This window comes from Columba livia, chromosome 3 (genome assembly GCF_036013475.1).
Source record: "Columba livia isolate bColLiv1 breed racing homer chromosome 3, bColLiv1.pat.W.v2, whole genome shotgun sequence".
Taxonomy (NCBI): domain Eukaryota; kingdom Metazoa; phylum Chordata; class Aves; order Columbiformes; family Columbidae; genus Columba; species Columba livia.
The window spans coordinates 102,680,483-102,703,226 of NC_088604.1; the positions used below are offsets into that span (position 1 = coordinate 102,680,483).

At 43.0% G+C, this 22,744-nt stretch overlaps 2 protein-coding genes and 1 long non-coding RNA gene across 9 annotated transcripts in view; 1 reads left to right on the plus strand and 2 right to left on the minus strand.

Annotated features, from left to right (window-relative positions):
• The window catches only part of LIN9 (lin-9 DREAM MuvB core complex component), a 39,949-nt gene extending 33,253 nt beyond the window's left edge, over positions 1-6,696 (minus strand). For 2 of the 6 annotated variants that reach the window (XM_065058615.1, XM_065058614.1), the window contains exon 1: positions 6,584-6,696. In XM_065058615.1, coding sequence (XP_064914687.1) covers positions 6,584-6,662 — 79 coding nt within the window. In that variant the 5' untranslated portion in view covers positions 6,663-6,696. Of the gene's footprint in view, positions 1-4,829; positions 5,935-5,997; positions 6,118-6,583 lie in introns of those variants that run through there. The other 4 variants (XM_065058619.1, XM_065058617.1, XM_065058618.1 and 1 more) reach the window with 4 other exon arrangements.
• LOC110362517 (uncharacterized) lies at positions 6,674-10,601 on the plus strand. Of its 2 annotated transcripts, none has more exons than XR_010471652.1 (3): positions 6,674-6,772; positions 7,133-7,405; positions 8,447-10,601. It is a non-coding gene; the product is annotated as an uncharacterized LOC110362517 (long non-coding RNA). The 2 variants fall into 2 exon arrangements; XR_010471653.1 differs by lacking the exon at positions 6,674-6,772 and having other exon boundaries at positions 6,794-7,405; positions 8,447-8,634; positions 8,944-10,583.
• A 1,548-nt stretch (positions 10,602-12,149) lies between these two features.
• PARP1 (poly(ADP-ribose) polymerase 1) overlaps positions 12,150-22,744 on the minus strand; it is a 37,025-nt gene continuing 26,430 nt past the window's right edge. The window contains exons 15-23 of the mRNA XM_065058613.1: positions 20,113-20,196; positions 19,175-19,297; positions 18,310-18,438; positions 17,585-17,683; positions 16,887-17,039; positions 16,589-16,716; positions 16,114-16,175; positions 14,908-15,022; positions 12,150-12,976 (exon numbers count right to left, since the gene is read on the minus strand). Coding sequence (XP_064914685.1) covers positions 12,895-12,976; positions 14,908-15,022; positions 16,114-16,175; positions 16,589-16,716; positions 16,887-17,039; positions 17,585-17,683; positions 18,310-18,438; positions 19,175-19,297; positions 20,113-20,196 — 975 coding nt within the window. The 3' untranslated portion in view covers positions 12,150-12,894. The remainder of the gene's footprint in view (positions 12,977-14,907; positions 15,023-16,113; positions 16,176-16,588; positions 16,717-16,886; positions 17,040-17,584; positions 17,684-18,309; positions 18,439-19,174; positions 19,298-20,112; positions 20,197-22,744) is intronic.

Genomic DNA, 22,744 nt, shown 5'->3' on the forward strand with positions numbered 1-22,744 from the left:
TAAATTATGTGCCAAAATAAAACAACCAACGTTTAATACAGATAAAAGCACTTCAGAAACTATAAAAATTGCAAAGTGAGTCAGGATAGATTATGTTTATTAAAACTACCAAAATTTTAGTTAAAATAATTATTAGATTTATGATGTTCCATACTCACATTAAATACCAGTAATTTTGTACACTCCTGTTCTGAATAACACATATATAATCATAGGCAGTCTTTTTAACCAGCATTTTAATTATAAACAGAGATTAAAGTAGAATATAAACACATGGTTGAATGTAAATACCTATTAGGACAATGACACAGATTTCATTTCTAGACATCAAACACTTAAATGGGTGGAAAGGAAGAACCAAGGCCTATGCATCATTTTGGATATTACAACCAAAATGTACTTCCAGCTCCTCTAGGTTCATGGAGATGACTTCCTTAATATCGAGAGTAAACAAACCTCAGCGTAGGGAGGAAATACAGCCAGCTCACCACAGCAGTGGCTCAGGAATTGGAAATCCTGCTTTCAGTAGCCTACACTGGCAATACTACTCCAGTGCAAACTGTACGATTGGCTTAGTCTTGCCCTAGTATCCTTTGCCTATGTTGTTAGTAAATTATTTACTTGAACACAGTGTTCACACTTGACTAAGTCTGAAAACTTAGGAAAAGATTCAGAACAGAGCTAGAAGAAAGGCTGGAAGATCCAAAACCATGCCTTATTACAAGAAAGTCAAGACACTCCAATCTTGTTCTTTCCAAGGAACTCAAGATCTGTACTGATCACAATTATCTACACAGGAATATAATTCAGACAGTAAATAGCTCTGCAGCCTTCTTTTACAGGGAAAGGCGTAACTAGATCTATTTGTTGGAAAATGACATTGAATAAGTTCAGGTTAGCAATGAATGCAAAGTTTAACAGATTTTACATAACTATCCTAAGAAAAGGCATGTTGGGCTCCCTATCATTCGAAGTCTTTAAACCAAGTTTACATCTACTTTAAAAGGGAAAACTACAGCTAAAAAGGAAGCATGGAATCGATACACAGAAATTCCAAATACAACTATCCTAGCATGCTCAATTTAGAATGTAAGACAATTATAATGGCCTTTTCTGGCCTAAAAACAAACACATAAAATACATGCATTACAGATGTGCATTAAAAGTAACTGTATTCTAGCTTATGATGCATTTAATAGTATGACAACAGGAAGCTCATTAGTAACTAGGAGTCAGGAATAAGTGTATTTATGTGTTTTATAACATTTGCAAGAAGTGATTTTCAGGAAGTCCATGTAAAACAGAATTAAATTAAAAAATAAAAAAATCAACCTTAAAATAATCTTGAGTCTGCCGAGTGTGTCATGATAAGGACTGGGGCTGCGGGCATGGGCCGGGCAGATGGACAACTGCCTGAGCCACCGCCCTCCCTGTGCCCAGGAACTGCTCCCCCAGCACAAGGGACCACATACAGAGGATTACCATGAAAAGAACCTAAAATACGTCCTCTAAGCACTCTGCAAAAGCAGTATGAACAGACTTCAAAAGGAACTCTGATAGTTTGCCCTCCAAAAAAGTATTTCCAATGTGGCAATAGGCTTGGAGGCATGGGGGAAAAAGTGTAAAAGCTTTTCTCCTTTTCAAAGATTAAATTCAGGTGTAAGTTTAAAAACAAGCATTGATTTCCTCCCCCCACCTGAAAATATCATAACTGAACAAAAGAGGTGGAATATGACTGCAGTTCAACAGGGGCAGCTGTGGATGCCCTGATGTATATTTTCAATACTAACATGAAGTAAAGCAGTTTAAATACAACTTCTCAACAGCTGATCTTAAAATTCAAACAGGAACACCAACAAGCACAATACACTTGTGAAAGTGTTTTCAGACTTTTTCTTTCTTGTAATTAATTTGTAACAGCCGATTACAATTTTGAAAATAAAGGTTACAAATAACTAAAGGGACATTCCATAGATACTGATTTTACTAATATGCAGGCATAAAGGGGCAAATCTAAATCATTAGAGAAGATTCCAAGACCCAGATAAGCAATTACATAATGTAAAACCTTTTCTCTCCAGATCATTACACTATTTTGTCTAAATTCTGCACAGGTGAGCAGTTATTTCAACACTGGTTGCAGGACTAGCTCAGAAGCCAATGTAATTAAATTACATTGCCGGCACTAAAAATGGTGTGACAGAGGAAAATCATGGAGTAGAAGGGAAAAATATGAGCCTTTATTATAGATTGAGTCATTAACCCTCCGAGAGATCATTCATCTACACAAGCACCGCACAAGTTGTTTCAGCAGAGGAAGCATCTCAAATGATTGGCAACTAAAAGGACAGTTTATCTAGGAAACCTTAGAAAGTAAAGAGTACGCATCAGAGGAAAAAGAGGCTTCAGGCAGCTTTTAAGCTCCCCCAAAACTTTTGTCTTATTGAAGAGGTAAATAAATAAATAAATACACAAACAATAACTTTCTGCTTCAAGCATGAATCTGTAGTTCCCAAATGTTATGAACCCACTAATAAACTGACATTTGTGCGTTTCCCAATCTTAATTTAACTACAAGTCATGTTTTCAGCCATGTGCACACTTTCACAGGACTTGTACAGATGATAACGACAACACCAAAGCCCTCTTTTTGAAACACTGTGTTCTCATGATGGACAATGCACTGATACCATGGTAACATACAATTTTAAATGTATGCAGCACAAAGGATCCCAAAATTATTAGTTGTGGGTACTATTTAACAGCCACAAAACTAACCTTGAGCCTTCTCACAAATGCTGTAATCTCATATAATTCTGCTGACTTTTTTGCCTCAAATGCTCAGAGCACAGTAATGTTAGGCTCAAAGTAGCAAGGTGTGCCACATCCCTCCTGCAGCCACCTAGGGGAGTGTTGGAACAGAGCTGTGCAGGGACAGGGTGCCTGCGGACCACAGCATAAGGTTGTGCTGGGGGTAAAGGCAATGATTTCTGTGAGCAGTGCTGCCCTTGGGCTGTGCAGCCTCCATCCATGGAATAAAAGGCCATGTAGAAAGATCCTTGTCCCCTCTTCCCTTCTGCCCATCCTAAAACACAAGCCTCTAAATCCAGCAATGTCTACCAACATATATGTGGTAATATACTATTGTTTCAGTACTTGTACTGTAAAAGGTTAACACTTGACATCAGTCTGGCTTCTTTCTGCGACTCAGCTGCCACTTGGTGTTTGCCTACACATAACACAGAACACTGCACTCCACAGCAGCTCACAGGTTTAGTCTTGGTGGTGGTCCCATGCTGATGATCATTTAGTTAGCTAAGCATGCTTTCACTTCAATAAAAAAATGGCATCTCACCTCACTTCTACAGAGCCGTCCTTCTCATTCAGACTCGCTTGTGCAAAAGAACGCACTAAGATGCAGCTTTGCCTGTGCTTCTGCCAGCAGAGCTCTGCCTCTATCAGGACTAGGACAGTCTTCTAGTCACATCTGCATGTGTTGTGTGCTTTATCAAAGTCCCACCTCAGCTTTATTCTGTGCACTTTATAACCAAGTAAACCACAAATAAAATTGCTATTACTAGCAGCAAGAGACAGGGCAGCATTATGTACACTCCAATACAATCAACTGTTTTCCTTTTCTGAGACAAGAGAGTCATCTGGTTTGCAGCAGGAAAACTGTCCACCATTTACCTCCCCTGCAAAACTACCAGGAGATAAGGAGGTGGAATACCTTGACTGAAATTAGTCACTCATTGGGCACCAACCCAACAGTCTCCAGAAACAAATTTTGTCTCCAAAATATAAATCAAATTATTTGTATTGGAAGTACTTGTGCATTCAAGACCTTCCATATTCTGGAATTTTTCAGTTAAGAGTATTTGCCGCAGAATTGTTCTTTCTTCACAGCACTCTGCTTCATCCCAGGTTACCATATCCCTTTTCCCTAGCAGCACTAGTAACAAGAGGCCTCAGCTACAAGAAATGCATGTAAACTCATGCACTGCCATCTTCTTCATTTTTCAGGTTGTCGAACTCTTTTGTCCATTTCAGAATGTCAGCTTCAGAGAAGGACAGAATGATAGGAACTTTAGCAGATAAAATAAGCACATATTACAAGACAACTACATGCATTACATTCCTCTCACTCCTGGGTTAAGGAATATTCTCTGCCCAGCTGCTTTACACAACTTGCTAGAGGGCAAGTAGATGCTATCATAATACCCTGGGACAAATTCCACTTAATCAGATTTCCAGTTGGAAAGTGAAACTGCATAGTTATTACCACACTGCAAAAATTCATTCTTCCTGTCATCAAGTACACTGTGTTTACTTATAATTTTTTTATGTGAAAACTCAGTTTTGGTCTACTATTTTACTATAAGCTATACAGGAGAAAATTCACAGGAATGATACATTAATCTGAAAGTCTTAATCATGAACTACTCTAACTTATTTAGAAACTCATTTTTACACCACTATGGAAGGTTCCAAAAAGAATTTTTGAATGCTTACTGTTGTTATACCTTATAAATTAAGTTTCAGACTGAAACCTGCATGAAGTCAGTGTTAAATCAGTCAGGACTAGGTCTACATCTTGGTTTTAAGTATAGGACTGGAAATGAAAGAATGATGAAAAGCAGTAGTTACAGTGTAATTTGAAAACATCTGATTCACCAAAATCGGAAAGAAAAGGAATGGAAGCACAAGGCAAACACCCTTAGAAACTTTCACATTTCCAGCAGTTCAGCAACACTACAGGAAACAAAGCTCCCTATTTGATGGAAAGCCAAAACATCCCCTACTTGCACCCAACTTAGGTAAATACAAACCTCAGGGACAAGGTCAGCACAGCAGAAGCCTGTTGCCTTCACAAATACACACACTGTGCATCTGCTTCACCTGCCGAGCAGACACCATAACAATGACACTGCTGGTAAGGGCCTGCAGTACGGCACAATCCTAAGGGAAACTGAGTCACACTCTCTGTTCTAGTGTCTGTTACAGGTGAGGCAACAGACCTGTCAAACCTTCCTGATGCCCCTGTAGGCAATATAAAGGTGGCAGAGACAAAACAATTATTTTTCGTACTTCATGTTAACTTCTTGAAACACATTGTGCCTCCCATGGAAAATGGCAAAAGAAGGAACAGTAACTTAAACACTATCCATCCTAGTGAAGAGGTAAATTTGATTCAATAAACAATAAAATGCTGCTAATTACTAATTATGGTTGTCTCAGTTGTTCCATGGCTTGTATTAATCAGACTCTAACATGGTACACTGTACACGACTGAGCTGTATCAAACTGAGAGCATCAGTTCTACCCTTAATTTACGACGATCCTTCACAAATCTGTTCAGTTAATATGACAACACTGGCCATGCAGGAATATTAATCAATTTTTCTCCTGACAATTGGTGGAGTTGTAACAAAGACCCACACAGAGTAGTCAGAAGATTTCAACTCTGAGTTACCTCTCTCCGAGAATCTTCCAATATAGAAATAGTTGGTATCTTCATTAATTTGCACAGTGATGCACAAAACAGTGTCACCAAAGCTACAAGTCTACCCTGTTGCGTGCACGTTTACTGAAACTACTAAATGTCCTAGTTTTAGTATAGCATGTATTTACAGTTTGTAAGAAGACATACCAAGATAGCATGTAGACACCTTTTACATTGAATAATTTCCTCCTCTATAACACTCAAGCACCTTATACGTGAATCCATATACATAGCAACACGTGTATCTTTTTCATCTATATCTAAGTCTTTATCTAATCCTCCTATGTGTCGAAAACAACATCCACACAAAGTCTATGCAGATGTATAGGTCTGTATGTACGCAAGCGTGTATTTTCATGCTGTCTACCTACACAAGTAGTTTTCATCTACTGGCACACAACACAGGGTCTTTGAGCTCTTCCCTCTGCATTTTTCAGTGCCCCCTAGATGCAATGTACACGCCCCAGCCCCCCCAGTCCTTCAGAGGTACTCACACTGTACACAACACACGATATGAACACATAAGCGCCCCCCTCCCCGCCAGGACGACAGCAGGGACAGGAAAACCGGGCTACTCGCCCCTTCCCCGGGGCAGGACGCTCCCTGCCCCGCACTGCCCGCACGCCACAGGCAGGGCAAGCTGTCAGACGTGCCCCGCACACTCACGGCCTCCCCTCCCCGGCCGGTTCCCGCCCCGCACCCCACCCGCCCGACAGGTGACGCCGGGCCAGCCCCGCCGCCTCGGCCGGGTGGGGCGGGGGGCCCAGCCCCGACACCCCGAGGGCAACGGGGGTCGCACCCTCGGGAGGGAGCTCCTTGCCCGCCGCCCTCCCTGCGCCACCGCCCAGGCCGGGGCCTCGCCCAGAAGGGGCGACGGCGGCGGGGTGGGGGGGGCCGGGCCGGCCCGGTTGCCAGGGAGGAGGCTCGGGCTCCGGCCCCGCACAGCGCCCACAGCTAGCGGGAGGGAGGCGGGCTGGCGGCGGGGCGCGGCGCCGGTGCCCCGCCGTGGGGAGGAGGCGGGGGCGAGGGGGCGGCGGTGTCGGGCGGACGGCGGCGGTGGGGGCACGGGTCGCTACTCACTCTCGTCAGGCAGCTGATCGAGCTCCGCCATCTTGAACGAGCCGCGCCGCTTTTTCAAAGGCTGCCTGGCGCGGTGCATTCTGGGGGAGGAGACGGGGCCTTGCGCGAGGCGGCGCTGGCGCGCGGGGACGGGGCTCGCGCGGCGGGCGGGCGCGTGCGCGGGGCGGAGGGCGGGCGGCCGGCCGTTCGGTAACGGGCGCTCAGCGGCCGGAGGAGCCGCCGGCGGACGGGACGGGACGGGACGGGACGGGTTTCCCCTTGCTCCCGGAGGGCTGTGGAGGCGAGCAGGAAGCTGGTTCTGCCCCGATCCGCTTGTGGTGGGGAGGGGGACAGCGCCCGTGACAGAAACCGTGCGCTCCGCCCGCGGCCGTCCTGGATGCTGGCGGGGCGAGGGGGGACGGTCGGCTGACACTTGGTCTGAAGGGTCACCCTAAAGTAGCCCCGCTAGCTTAGTGTCTTTAAAAATTCCCCTGTTATGTCATCTTCATTAAATGATATTTTTTTGCTAAAAGGTATTTAACTTTCCTCATCTCTGCTTTTCCCTGTCAGCTGTCCCATGCCCAAGCAAAACGGCAGCAAAGTTGAGGCATCGGGGAGAGTAAGTGATAAAAATAAAAACCCCAGCATAGCCAGTCCTGGCCCTGAACTCGTGCTCTGTGTCACTCCTGGAGGGACGGCTGAGACGCTCACCCAAGAGCGAGGCCTGAAGGTCAAGGTCTCACCTGTTCCCACCAGGGAGATCCAACAAGCTGCCCTGCCTTGGCCTGCCCTCCAATGCAGCCCCCGACCATCACGGCTTAAAGCTTTCTGCAAGAGGCAGAGGTGAGCTCCTTACATGGCTCTTTTAGGTCTCTGCACCACAGCAAATTTTAAAGCTGCGTCAAGAAAGGAGATACTGTAAACTACAAGCACCTTAAGTGCTTATGGACCAGACTCTCTATGGGTGTGGGGCTTTCACAATAGTACCTACTGCTACTCATACCAAAAAAAAAAAAAAAAGGAGTTTTAGGGTTTTTTTAACACATGAAAATGCAAATTGAAGCTCAAAATAAATTAACAGTATATCTTCGGCAAGGCTAAGTCAGCGTTACATTTTAAACATATTGCCAACAGCACCATGGCATGATGCAAAATGGAAGCTATGCCTGTTTGTTTGCATGTCTTTAAAAGCATCTAAGTGAAACTAAGGATTCTGCAAAACACAGAAATGTATATATTGGGGGACAGGATATAGTTTTTAGTTTGTGTTCTTAATTTGCTAATGAAATCAGATAACTAGGCACTCTAGGAGGTTGAGGGACAGGATGTAGGTCATGTTATTAAACAATTTCTAAAATAAATAAATCAATTTAAACCCCAAGTGCTGCCCTTGAACTTAAGAGGAAAAAAAGTGAGTTTATAAGAGAACAAAAACTGAGTAAAATCCTTTAGAAATTTCCCCAGGGCTTTCCATGTATGTGGGGAAAAAAAAAAACAAAAAAGAGGACAGAGCCTAGCAGGCATTTCCACCCCCTTTTTCAGGTCATTTTGAAAGGCTGTTTGAGCAGCCGTCTTTCCCCCTGGCCCCCACAGTGCCTAAGATGCTTCAGCGAGATTTCCATACTGCAGAGCGCAAAATAAAGCCACTACAGCAGGCAGACGCAAAACAGCACAGGAGTAACACTAAAGTAACTAGTAACAAAAAGCAACAAAACAGTACTCTGTGCCAGTTCAAGGGCAAAAGCCGCACAACACCAAACCCTGTACAATGTTCCCCTTCAATGAAACACCTCCGCCACCCAAGAGGCCTGATATGGACCAGACCTTCCAGGCTCGGGTAAACAAAAATCTGTTAACAACACTAACGCTTTTTCTGTGTTTCAGCTGAGCTCCCGTTGTTCCAAGGGTTGTGTGTTAATGCTCAACTGAGAGTGGAGACTTGCACAGCTGACAGAAGACACCGATCACCAGCAAGATTTTTACTGCTCCGCTTTTAAACCTTGTCATCAGGCCTCCCTGTGCTGAAAGCAGAGGTCACCCAGTGCCACCCTGATGCTAGAGCTTTCACCAAGGCAAGCGATTTTCAAGGCATCTTCATGGGAGGGAAGAAAAGTTTTCCATAACACAGTCACAGTTTAAAACACTCCTAGGGCCTGAATGTCTAGAAGGGAAAGGAAAATGGGGTAAAAAAAGGATAAAAACCCCAACACCTTTCAAGACTTCTTTGTACATTGTGATAAAAATAGAAAATAGACAAAAAAGCTGAGAGATTTCCTCCCACCCCCAACACCTCCTGCTAATCATCCTAAAAATTACCAGGGCAGAAGGTAAAATTCAGCTCCCATCAGCATGACACTGAATATTCCTGCATTTCATTCCAGCAGCTGCATTTGGAAAATATCTAGCAGAAGCTATTACCATGCGCTGTGCTGAAAGGTAACAATCAACACTCTTATTTTCAAGATTCCTGCTATAAAAGACTTTTTACATCTTGGCCGTTTATGAATGCTGCAGTATCTATATTCTAGTTTTTAACTTCTCCTGTGCATGCTGTTTCCATGTCACACGAACACAGCCCTGCTGCCATAAGAGTACGCAGAAAAATACACAGTATTTTCAGTCTCCTTTTACAATCCTGGCAAATTTGTAGTTTGCACTTGGGTGATGTGGAAATGGCACAATAATTGCAACAGACAGCCACGGTGACCGAGAACATCTGTGCTCTCGGCTGACAACCTGCCCTCAGGTACTGACTCACCTGCCTCGCACCGAGGGAGGCAGAGCTTTACACTACTGTCACTCTTGCAGTTTGCTTCCCCAAAGGGTCATGCTAGGCAAATCCTCTTAATGGTGTGCACCAAAATGCTGCAGAAAGCACTCCCATTTCTCCTTAATTACTGCAGGTGATATTAAGACAAGTTACACCACCTACTAATCAACACATTCAGAGTCTCATCAGAGCAGTGCAGGCAGTGCTACAGGAGATGGCCAGGGGGCAATTTTCTCACCTCCCCTAGGCAGGCACTGCTAGTAGAAAAGCTGAGAGCTGGCAGAAGAGTGCGCTCTTCAGTAACTGAAGCATGTTCTTGTGAGGTCCTGCTGCATCAGTCACATCATGAAATTGGAATCTGTAATGAGAGGGAAGGGGAAGCAGCCAGTTTCCCCTTTCAGTTGTTGGGAAGCCATTCCTTCTTACCTTCAGACTGTACTTGGGTATCTCACTTTCCATGAAAGCGACCCACAATGCCCACAATCTCCACACTGGAACAAATCAAAACCAGCAAGTCATTTTGACTGGGATCTATAGCAGCCTTTCTTGTCATAGGTGCCACTGCATTTCCAAAATGATAATTTCTGGAGAAGTAGCCTGGCATTTACTTGAAAGTAGCAGGACACACAAGCTCTTGGTCAGACGCACGTACTCCACAACAGTGGAAACTATTTTTTTAATGGGCATAACAGGAGGAGTGAGAGTATAATGGACTAAATTGGGTGCCTCTCCAGATACAGAAGAGTAATTTAAGCAAAATACTAAGTGGTATATAAACTGGCTACAAAAACACTTCATCAGAAAATTATGTCCCTAGAACTCAGAGAGGGAGGTCTGAAGGGAAGATCTCACTAGTTACAAAGGCTGCATTACTCAGTTAAGAACATGAGTAAAACTCTGTATGGTATTAAGAAAATTTGATGTGCCCCAAGGTCTTTTTCACAAATAAACTGTCTTTTTTTTTTTTCCTCCTTGGATTAGAAACTGGGGGCAGGGGGGAGGATGTAATTAAAGACTGTACCAACTGATTTAAAGACTGGTTTATGACTGACATGCAGGGTTGGGTGACCTGTGCTGTACTTTCTCAGCCACTTCTTTCCTGCATGATCTTGGGCATCTGACAAACAATATACACTGCCAAGTGGCTTAGGCTGGCATCCTTCACTTTACCCAATTCATATAAAACTGCATGGACTATCTTAACATTTGCAAGCCACTGTACAACACAGCCTCCAGCCATGCTAAATAAAGATAAAATGGTTAAATATACATACATTTCTACTTCTTGTAGTTTAACATTTAGATCAGAATTCATTCCTCAACATCCCTCCTCTAAAAGAAGCAGAGGATGTCATGGAACCTACTGTCTTTGGAACTTCTTCCTCTTAAGTAATTTTGACAGAAATGGGACTACCTATTCCACTCTGCTTCATGCACATTCTCCACAAGTAACGCCTTGCGTGGTTCTCACTGAGCAGCTCTTCTCTCCCGCATGGACAGGCTGGTTGCACACGGGGTCACGGCAGGAGAAGCAAGGCTGCTTTGCAGTCGGACAGGGTGGCAGAAGCAGCACCCTGAAATCACATTGGATTCCACTGCAGGACAGTCACACCCAGGTCTCCTAGAGTCCCCAAAGGGCACCTGTTGCCTCTTCACAAAGTCCTGTCCCACTGTCTTTGACTGCTGTATTTGCAAGGTTAGAGACAGCTTAGGATATATTTGCTCGTGCTCCAGCTATTAACTCAGCATTGAGTACATATCATAAACCACTCCTTGCACTACATAGTGCTTATGGCCAAATTTTAGGGCAGGACAAGAGGTCTCAGAGCAAAAGAGAACTCTGAACCACCTCTGGTACAGGTGACAGAGGGAACATCAAAAGCACAGACCTTTAATTCCTGGTCCTAAACTGAACTGTAAGCTAGGATTTTTTTTTTTTTTTTTTGGAAAAAAAATTCTACCTCACAACTAAACTGATCCATTTCTTATGTTCTTTTTCAGAGACTGACAAGATTACACTTAAGTCTTAAATGCATGACCAAAAGTTTCTGTTGGAAGTGAAACAATATTAGCCACTGGTTAAGCTACTGAAGAACAGAAGGGCCACCCTCTTCCCTTCCTCTGAAATTTATGAGCTCTGACCTCAATCGATTGTTTTGTGTTCAACTGTCCCCAAGGCATTACAACTTACCCGGTCCTTCCACATCTCCTGCTCTTCCCAAAAGCAGCAGCTCTGTTTTCCATCTACCACTCCTCATCCTCCTCTTCTCCTTCACAGGTCCTGGAAACAGCTGCACCATAAACAACCACTTTGGCTTGGAGTTCCTCTTTCAAAAGGCAACAGGGCATCACAACATTTTAGGAATGGAGCTGTTTTTTTCCATGCAGGTTACCAAAGACTAAAGCTGCAGCTGTCAGGATGAGGTTGAATTGGCCCTTTGTAGGAAGGGAACTGTTGCAGTGGAGAAGATACTGAATGCACTATCCATGCAGAGCTGTCCCTGGGGATCACCCACCTTGCCCTAACAGCTCAGGGAAATCAGTAATTTTTGAAGAGAAAGAACTGGTGTTGCACGATAGTCAAGTACTCCCATACTGCTCAATGACTTGCTGAAAGTGAGTTAATTTAAGAGAAGTAACAAACGTCACTGAACGTTGAAATTATTAGTTTATGTTGATGTTTCAAGACAAGGAATTCAAGACTATCCACAAATTGGCAATGTACCTCATTCCAGGTCATGACCAGTGAAGCATGAGCCCAAACTCAACTTACAGCTTTGTTAGGACTTGAGTATACAACAACCAACTTACATCACGTTGACAGTAGATATTTAAAGGAGGTTTATTGGGGCTAATACTAAATTCAAACAGCCACAAGTTCATTTTCCATGTTTACCACACCAACTGTTGACAGATGAAGTCTCAGTGGAAAGTCCAAATTTCCATTTCACCACATCTTCCTGAAACGTGACTACAGATTTCAAGAGTTGGCAATTGAGAGAGGTATCATGTTTAAGAACATTCTACGAATACATTTAAATCATGACTCAAAACCAAAATGATTTGGAAGTTTTGAAACATAAAGCTGTTAGTATGAAATTAGCTTTTATTTTTTACCTCAAAATAAATGCACATTTATCATTTATTCAAAGGAAAACTGAAAAAGAGTATCTTAAACAAGAGGGAATCTTAACAGAGCAAATATCGCAAATATCCTCAAGTTCCTTCTCCTGCTACTGCCCAGCTCTGTTTGCCTAAAAACAAAAGCTTGATTTTTTTTTCTTTTTGTCAGTTTGGTCAATTAAAAGAGACACTTGAAAGCCCCAAAATTAGAAGTGGTATAAAACAAAACCAGGTACTCGTTCTCATCAGAATTCAGGTCCATGTGTTACCACACATTTATATAAAACTTTCACTAAGTGTTGTACTAAGTAGGATTTAGTAACCTCTTCTGCAGTTTAGCTCTTGATATCTTGGTAAGAGAAGTCAATGCGTAAGCATGTCAGAAGTCAACGCTATAGTGTAACTACAGTATAACTCTAACAGGGCTTCTAAATACTGTTCACCAGAGTGATGTCTTATAGTTGAATTTCAGTTTCAGCAGGTACTTCAGATTTACCTGAGCAACGTCATACACAATATATCTGAGAAGAATGTTAAGGAATAATTATGGTTGTTAATATTAGTAAAACAGAAAAACTTCAAAACACAATCAAGCTTCACCTTTGAACTTAAGGCACCACAGAGATGCCTATGTGATTACACAGCTCTAACAGCTCAAATCACAAATCTTTAAATTTGACTTTTCTGTGAATCTGTTTTACACACCAGTTAGAAGCAAGCAACTAACAGTCATATAGAGAAAAAACGGTGGTGCAGCAGGAATCCTGAGTGACAGGCAGGTGAACTGACCTGGATACAGGGCTGTAGCTCTTGATTATTTTTCGTCAGCCAGAGCCATAACACAGAACATCTTTCTTTGCTGTTTAAACAGTGGCGCAATGTAGCCTAGATGAGAACTGCTGTTTACAGACCTGGCATATCCAGTTATAAACTGCAGCTCTGTTGCTACCTTCCAGCACAAAGCCATTAATGTCGTCTTAATTTCCCACTAAAAAACCCAAACTGGAATAACAGAGAATAGCTCTACAATGGTTGGCAGTGCTTGCACATTTTATGACTGCACTGCATCATTTTATTATTTCAGGAGACAGTCCCAGCTCACCCCTTTGTTTCTCAATGCTTTAAGCCTCAAACTTACCTCTAATCCCAATTTTAGATTAAAAGCATCCCCATTAAACACAGTGTAAAACAAAATGAATGCCCATCATGTAACTTCAATTAGCTATTATTACCTGTATTACATTTTAGCATCTGTCTTGGTCAGATGATATGTTTAAGAAAACTCAAGTCAAGAACTGTATTGCCATAAGTTCTGTTGCTAAAACTGCTTGCAAGAGGAAAACAGCTCACCAAGAGAAGACAGGTTCTACATAACATAGTTGTGTAGAATCTGTGTATTAATGGGTTACTTGCTTCACCGGCAGTGAAGATATTGATCTGGGACTTCACACATCACTTATGACCTCTTGTGAATGTTATACACACATTAATTCGGAGGCACTTCTGCCTAGGAAGAGGCTTAGTGGCTACGTCTCTGATGGGCATCTGAGGTTTACCTCAATACTTTCGAAGGGTCTGGGAATGTAAGAGAAGCTGTGTGATGAGGGACTCACAGAATCACAGAATGGCTGGGGTTGGAAGGGACCTCTGGAGATCATCCAGTCCAACCAACCTGCTAAAGCAGGTTCACCCAGAACAGATCACACAGGAATGTATCAAGGTAGGTTTTGAATGTCTCCACAGAAGGAGACTCCACAACCTCTCTGGGCAGCCTGTTCCGGTGCTCTGGCACCATCAAAATAAACAAGTTTCTCCTCATGTTTAGATGGAACCTCCTGTGCTTCAGTTTGTGCCCATTGCCCCTCAGTCTATCGTTGGACACCACTGAAAAGAGTCTGGTCCCATCCTCCTGACACCTACCCCTGAGATATTTAAGTGCATTGATAAGATCCCATCTCAGCCTTCTCCAGGCTGAACAGACCCAGCTCTCTGTCTTTCCTGATAAGAAGGAAGCCATGGAGCTGGCTCCTTGACATCCTCCTGGCCAAGCTGACCAGCCACAGCATCACAAGGAAGAAACCAAACTGGAGCCATGTGGAACAACCACAGGTTGCATTCCCCTTCCCTGGTCCCAGCATGTCTCTGGGCAAGGCTCTACTGGGCAGTGCTGTCTGGCTGCTCCAATGTCTTCAGGTATTGAGTCCTTCTGGGGCAACAGCTATTTGCTGTGTGTATTGTTTCATTTTTTTTTTTTTTTCCAGAATGACAAGTGTGACAACTGTAAAATCATCTCCCTTGGAGAAGGGAATCTAAATTGTCTGCAAGTACTCCAAAGCGGATCTAAAAGAAACAAAACACACTGTGCCAAAACTCCTGATCAACATCAGCGAGGTCCTGCTAAACTCAGCAACACTCAAACACAGCATGCAGCCAACAAAACAGCAAAGGATACTCATTATACAGAAGACAGGTATCATTAATTCCCGTCGAGATCCCATTCCCTAAGGGAACCTCCACCCCACCAAGAGTGGTAGTGGCTGTGGGATCAGGTGCAGTTTTGCCTAAGCCTAGAAAGGGAAAAAACATTAGTTACAATTCTAGAAGGCGCAAACAGACTTTGCACATAAAGAAAATTACTCAGCCAGCCAAATATTACTTCACATGTATTTCCAAAAGCTGAGCAAGTGGCAAAAGTATCTTAAAAGGACACAAAGGAAACAGTCTGTTTATTCAATTCAGCATCACCATACTAATGGTAGTCACACTCTGCTACATTAAAAGTGAAAATTTTAGACTTTCGGCTGTTAATTATCTAATCTGTATGATCAAAGCAAAAGCAGACCAGACCTACAGCTCTCATATCCTAGGTCCATTAATGAAAATATGCACATTACAACATTTTCAGAGAAGCGTAACAAACCAATTCTTATTCTCTTTAAACTCTTCAATGCAAATTTGATTTGACATCCATAATAGTGTGAGTAGTATGTATTGAAAAAGAAGCTAAATCACATTCTATTTTGGGCAACTGATTTCTTAAGCCTCTCTAAATGAATAGTTTAAGGAAAGCCACTCATTACTCTATGTTACTGTTCTTCTCTCTCTCATCTTGGTGCAGAAGATAGCCATGATTACCGTTTCTTGTGCTTGAATTGGAGAGCTAAGTTTTTTCTCTCATCTTTTTCAGTGCAATATAGTGATACTTTTTACAGATAGAAATGTAATGAGAACAGCTGTTCCATCTGAACTTTTATTCTTAGCTTTTCCCTTCCGTCCAAGCTTCTAAAGCACTTTGAAAGCTAAACAATTATTCTTCTGATCTATCCAACCTCTCATCTTTCTTCTAAAATGCACAGTATTGTTATGATGAAAGTGAGTCAGAAGTTGGAGAACGCACCTTACATATTCTCGTGTGTAATATCAAATGAAAGTTTCCTCCTGAACTTCAGGCAACACATGAACTTCAGTCTTAAGCTTCCAAGTGCTTAACTCCCATCTCAAACACCACATACACGTATAGAGGTGCAAATACAGGGCAACGTTATGCAAACTGTTAAAGGAAGTACAGCTATGAAATGACTCTAGTTCTCTTTGCTAAGCAGAGAGCCACAGGAACTTGCCACCAGTAACATTCCCAGTAATGACTAGTAACGCTTACCTTTCACACTGTGTTTTCCCTTGGGCAATTTTGTTATGTGAGAAGCGTTCTTTAGCTCATACCTGGACAGCACAAAGAACACACAATGGCATTTTACATTCATCCTAAACTATCTTGGTAAACAAACAAACAAACACACACACACACACTTTTTCTTTTTTTTTCCAGGCTTCACTTTATGGTGAGTAAATATAAAGTTAATTTAGATTCTATTCTACTGGAACTCAACAGCCTTTCTTCTTTGTCTCAGTTACTACTGTTAATCATGTTGGCATTTAGTAAAAAATTCTAAAAGTGCAACCCTAATATTTTTCCCCGCCAAACGGCTCTCATTTTAAGAAGGAAAAAAAAAAAGTTTCCAAAGAAATACAAAGTGCTCTTTCTTCACACTGAAGAAAAGGTTTGTAATTTTAGCAACACTTTCTACCATGACATACTAAGCGTGTTTGGCGAATACTCTTTGTAAGTTACTTACATATTTCCAAGGGCAACTTCTCCCAGTAGTACTAAGCCTATGGGATCAGCTTGAGATGTGTGGCAGTAGTTGGCACTCTTGGATACCATGTCTGCAAAATAGATGCCTTTCCCAAACATGTAGCCAGTCTGCAAGCCACAAAAGAAAAAAAAAGGAAGAAAAAAAAAGTTGTCATCTGCACACTGAGGGATAACACTGGGCTCTCCCCACACAGAAATTCTATTTGGATTGTCTCCAGCTGTGGCCACCTCTGGGCACAGGGATGGAGGCAGACAGAGAAGGTGTCTGTTGAACGTACCACAGGAGCTTCAGGGGGAGCTATCCGGAGACCCTGTGAGAGGATCCCGGCAAAGTTGGTGGTGCGGGATCCGTGCCACAGCAGCTGGCGATTGTGAAGCTGCTTGAACGGCTTGTAACGCTGGCTCTCTCCTTCACGCTCAATCCTGAATATCTTCAAGTCAAAAAGGGGTAGGAGAAAAAGAACAACCAAGCAAACAAACTGTTACCTTCATGCAACTAAACAAGTGAAAAAAAAAATCATTCAGTCTGGAATATACACTAATCTGCTAGGAAAATGGATCTGGATGGTTTTTAGTATTTGCAGTTTGCTGTGTCACACTAGCAAAAAAGAGGTAGCACTGATCACACAGTACTTGTTATTGATGACTTCTTCACCTTCCCTTCTGCATTTTCATGGGAACACAGTTTTCTGAAAAATCATTCAATGAACTAAGGCTCAGTTTTAGAGGATGATTATTCCTCCAGCTCCTTTTTGAGGCCAATTAAATTAAAATAAAAACGTACCCCCAAAGATGCCTCAGTAAGCTTAGAATCATCTCTGCCTAGACTTCAGCTGTTCTATTAAACAGTAATTGGTCTATCAAACCATCCCTTCAGCAATGGAAACTAGATAAGCTACTCAAAAGGAAACTGTGAACAAGCTGACTTAGAAGAGTCCATCGTCACAAACTGAAACCCCAGTATTGCCCAGCTTACATCCACGACTTTGAGATCATATGCGTTATGAGTAGCAGCATGAGTATTTTTCACATATTGCTTAATAATCTTGGCTTCTTCGGAATCTTTGTCAACAACCTGCAAAGAGGCAAACAAGAGAAGTTTCTTTAACCTGCAGTCTTCTTCTAACATATCATCCACCACATGCTTGCAAATCCCCAGTTGAAGCCTCTTTTATCATTTAGGTAGAAATGTATTCCCAGCTAGAGAAGATGTACAGACAGCACTCAGTCACAGGATGTCTCAGATGGGAAGGCACCTCTGGAAATGGAGATGATTTCCAACTCCCCTGCCTTTTCTAGTGTCTGACCACCCTCACTGTAAACAAGCAAACCAACCAACCCCAAACCAAACAACATCAACAACTAAAGCTTCTTCTTTTGTTTCAATACAATTTCAGGTATTTCAATTTGTGCCCATCACCTCTTGTCACTGGATACCACTGAAGAGAGTCTGTCGTCTTTACTCCCTTCATCATCAGGCATTCATAGGTATCCCCTCTGCCTTCTCCAGGTTAAAAGCCCCAGCATTTTCAGCACCTCCTCATACAACACGTGCTCCAGCCCCTTAACCATCTCAGTGGCCCTTCACTGAACTCATGCCAATACGTTTGCCCACTTAGTGTTTATGTGCTTTCTTAAACTCCAAACTAACAGGACATCAGCTTGTATTCACACTCACTCATTTCCTTTTATGTCCTTTACCTTAATATCAGTTTTAAGCTTTTCATAGTTGATGTCAATTGGGTCTTTATCTCCATCTTCATTTCCACCTCTGAGAAGGCTGTAAGCAACCTCAATATCAAGCAAGTTGTCCAACATCTGCACTTTAGCCTGAAGAATTCAAAGAGGTTATTTTACTTGTGCCTTTGACATGTTCAGAATAAATCTGGAATACCCCGAGTTATAAAAGCGTAGGTGAAATCACTGGCCACACACTGGCATCTAACAACACATTACCTTCTTCCTTTCTAATATATATATATCCTTAAATATACTAGAATATACAGGCACATATACATATATATACAAATAGGCTATAATATATAACATATATATATATCTCTTCTAACACCTTATATATATCTGTATATGCACAAAATCATAGAATTGTTTTAGTTGGAAGAGACCCTCACGATACAGTTCAACCACAACCCAACTCTAGCACTAAACCATGTCCCTCAGAGCCTTATCTACACATCTTTTAAACACCTCCAGGGATGGTGACTCCACCACTTCCCCGGGCAGCCTGTTCCAGTGCTTTACAACCCTTTCTGTGAAGGAATTTTTCCTAATATGCAATCTCAACCTCCCCAGCACAACTTGAGGCCATTTCCCCTTGTTACTTGGGAGAAGAGACCAACACCCTCCATGCTACAACCTCCTTTCAGGAGACCATATATACACATTTATGCACATAAACAAACAAAAAGATATTCTGAAGAAAAACAAGCTTAACCTCATAGAAGCATGAGGTTAAATTAAGTCTTAAAACCTCACAAATTCTCTGTGTTAGATGTCTGATATCAGACCTGTTGCCTGCACACCACACACTGTTTCCAGTCAATACCTGAATGTATTCCAGGTTATTTAGGAGAGGTGGTTTCTTCATCCCGAAGTCATGAGGAATCAGAGTATAGAAGCGGTTGGAGAGGTCCAAGATCTGGGATTCTGAACCATTGTCAGAAACTGCCTAGACAAGACAATAAGCACCAAAGAAAATTATCTTAATTTAGTCTCCATAGCAATAGACACACAAAAGTTACTTGAATACTAGTACACAAAAGCGGCAATGCAAATAGTGTTAATGCTGAAACTCTCACAGAACTAAAAAAGGCAATTCTATTTAATTGTTTTGCATGTAGTAACTCACAGTACTTGCACAGAAATATAGAGAATTTCTGACACAAGAAAAATCTAAGGGGGATTATGTTTCTGGAAGGCAAAATAAAGGCTTCTGGATATGGAAAGGACTCATACCCTTAGCAAGGTTCTGGTCTACTCTAACAATTGAAGTGAAATTTCCAATATCTATGCTTTGTCAGGCAATCTATGACAAAAAAATGGGGTATGCTGGTACACTCTTGCAAGCTGTTCAGGCAATGCTACATAGTGATTCTTGGCATGGTCCAGATCACGATGTGTAAATACAGTAATGTCATCAAGCCAGACCTCTTCCTGTGTCAACTTTTATCCCCATCCTCAGACAGACTTCCCTAGGGTGGAAACACCAGCTCGCTACTAGATCAAGACACCAGCTTCATTTGCTCAATCACAAGCCACGTCTGGCCCAGCCTGAACTTTGTGCTAGAAAGTGTGGAAGACAAAAGTACTGTCCAAACTGGTAAAACAGTGAAGAGAACGACCCAGCACACTGTGGAAGCCACGTCCCCTTCTCCAGCAAGAGAGAACATGGATCTTTATACATATAGCTCAGCATTCATCCCACTCTGAGCCCACAACAACTTCTGAATTCCCCTCTTGCTATAACATTTCTTTCATGCTCACCTGCTGAACTTCATTGAGGATGGAGTAGGCACTCTGGATCTGTCGCTTGCTCAGTTTTCCCAATGGCATCTTCTGTAGGTCAATCTGATGAAGATTTAAATGATTAAAACAGGATTTTACTACACTGAAACCACTGCAGCATTCCCTCCCTAGCTCCTAGGGAACAAATCCCTCCATCCTGGTAGGACTGACCATACAATAAATAGAAACATTTTAGACTTGGTATTAATCTCTGTGGATCGGAGGAACAACGTCAGAAAGACAATGCATATTACTGAGAAAACATCCTATGAACAAAGGAACACTGCAATAGGAAACCAAGCATGCATGCTAGGGCAACACAAAGATAGGGTACTGAGCATCTGACTAGAAGTTTAATATTGACCTGGTATCAGATGGATTCCTCAATCACCTCAGTAACCATACTTTTCAGGCTGGCAAAGAAGCAAAATGAATGAAGTTATTCTGGTTCATAAGATCATCTGTGTCTATAGGTACAACCTAGACACCTTCTTCCAACTTTACCCTACAATTATCAACAGTCAAGCGCAAAGAGGTTATAAGATGCTTCATATTCATAAATGAAAAACAAACCATAAAAAAGCAGCTAAATTGAAAGCAATGTCTTGGTTGCTGAACTTGGCCTCCTTAGAATTAAACCTTGCGAGAGCAGTCGAGGACAACAGAAAGAGCTTCCTCAAATCCATGGCAGATAAAACTAACACCAGAGGCAATGTAGGTGAGTGTCCTGGTGACAGAAGATACAGAGAAGGCAGAGTTACTGAATGCCTTCTTTGTCTCTGTCCACACTGCCGGAGACTGTCCGGAGAAGCCCCGTACTGCTGAGGCCCCAGAGGAAGTCAGGAAAATGGAGGAGTTTGCCTCAGTTGATGAGGACTGGGTTAAGGAACAATTAAGCAATCTGGACATCCATAAATCAACGGGTCCAGGTGGGACACACCCGCGGGTGCTGAGGGAGCTGGCTGAGATCATTGCTGGACCACTCTCCATCATCTTTGCCAAGTCCTGAGAAACGGGAGAGGTGCCCGAGAACTGGAGGAAAGCAAATGTCACTCCAGTCTTCAAAAATGGCAAGAAGGAGGACCCAGGTAACTATAGACCTGTCAGCCTCACCTCCATCCCTGGGAAAGTGATGGAACAACTTATTCTTGGTGCTATCTCAAGGCATATAAAGGATAAGAGGGTCATTAGGGGCAGTCAATATGGCTTCACCAAGGGGAAGTCGTGCTTGACCAACCTCATTGCCTTTTATGGGGACATAACAAGGTGGACAGATGATGGAAAAGCAGTGGATGTGGTCTGTCTTGATTTGAGTAAAGCATCTGACAAAATCTCTCACAGCATCCTCACAGCTAAACTGCAGAAGTGTGGACTGGACGATTGGGTAGTGAGATGGACTGTGAACTGGCTGAAGGGAAGAAGCCTGAGAGTCGTGGTCAATGGGGCAGAGTCTAGTTGGAGGCCTGGATCTAATGGAGTCCCTCAAGGGTCAGTACTGGGACCAGTAATGTTCAATATATTCATCAATGACTTGGATGAGGGACTAGAGTGCACTGTCAGCAAGTTTGCTGATGACACCAAGCTGGGAGGAGTGGCTGACACACCAGAAGGCTGTGCTGCCATCCAGAGACCTGGACAGGCTGGAGAGTTGGGCGTGGAGAAATTTAATGAAGTATAACAAGGGCAAGTGTAGGGTCTTGCATCTGGGCAGGAACAACCCCAGGTTCCAGTATAAGTTGGGGAACGACCTGCTAGTGAGCAGTGTAGAGGAAAGGGACCTGGGGCTCCTGGTGGACAACAGGATGACCATGAGCCAGCACTGTGCCCTTGTGGCCAGGAAGAACAATGGCATCCTGGGGTATATTAGAAGAGGGTGGTCAGTAGGTCGAAAGAGGTTCTCCTTCCCCTCTACTCTGCCCTGGTGAGACCACATCTGGAATATTGTGTCCAGTTCTGGGCCCTCAGTTCAAGAAGGACAGGAAACTGCTGGAGAGAGTCCAGCGCAGGGCAACAAAGATGATGAAAGGAGTGGAGCATCTCCCTTATGAGGAAAGGCTGAGGGAGCTGGGTCTCTTTAGTTTGGAGAAGAGGAGACTGAGGGGTGACCTCATTAATGTTTATAAATATATAAAGGGTGAGTGTCAGGAGGATGGAGCCAGGCTCTTCTCAGTGACAACCAACGATAAGACAAGGGGCAACGGGTACAAACTGGAACACAAGAGGTTCCACTTATATTTGAGAAGAAACTTCTTCACGGTGAGGGTGCCAGAGCACTGGAACAGGCTGCCCAGGGAGGTTGTGGAGTCTCCTTCTCTTGAGACATTCAAAACCCACCTGGACACCTTCCTGTGTAACCTCATCTGGATGTTCCTGCTCCAGCGCGGGGACTGGACTAGATGATCTTTCCAGGTCCCTTCCCATCCCTCACATTCTGTGATTCTGTAACATGAGGAATTAGCTCCACATCACAGATGTGTGCACCAAGGCTGTCATGAGGGGCAAGGGAGATTTTTGCGTTCCACCCAGGCAGAAGACACAGCACTAGAGCAGATTCAGGCCTCTCACTGGCCTTTTCATGTAAGGCAATGACACAGATAATTTTAAGAAACCC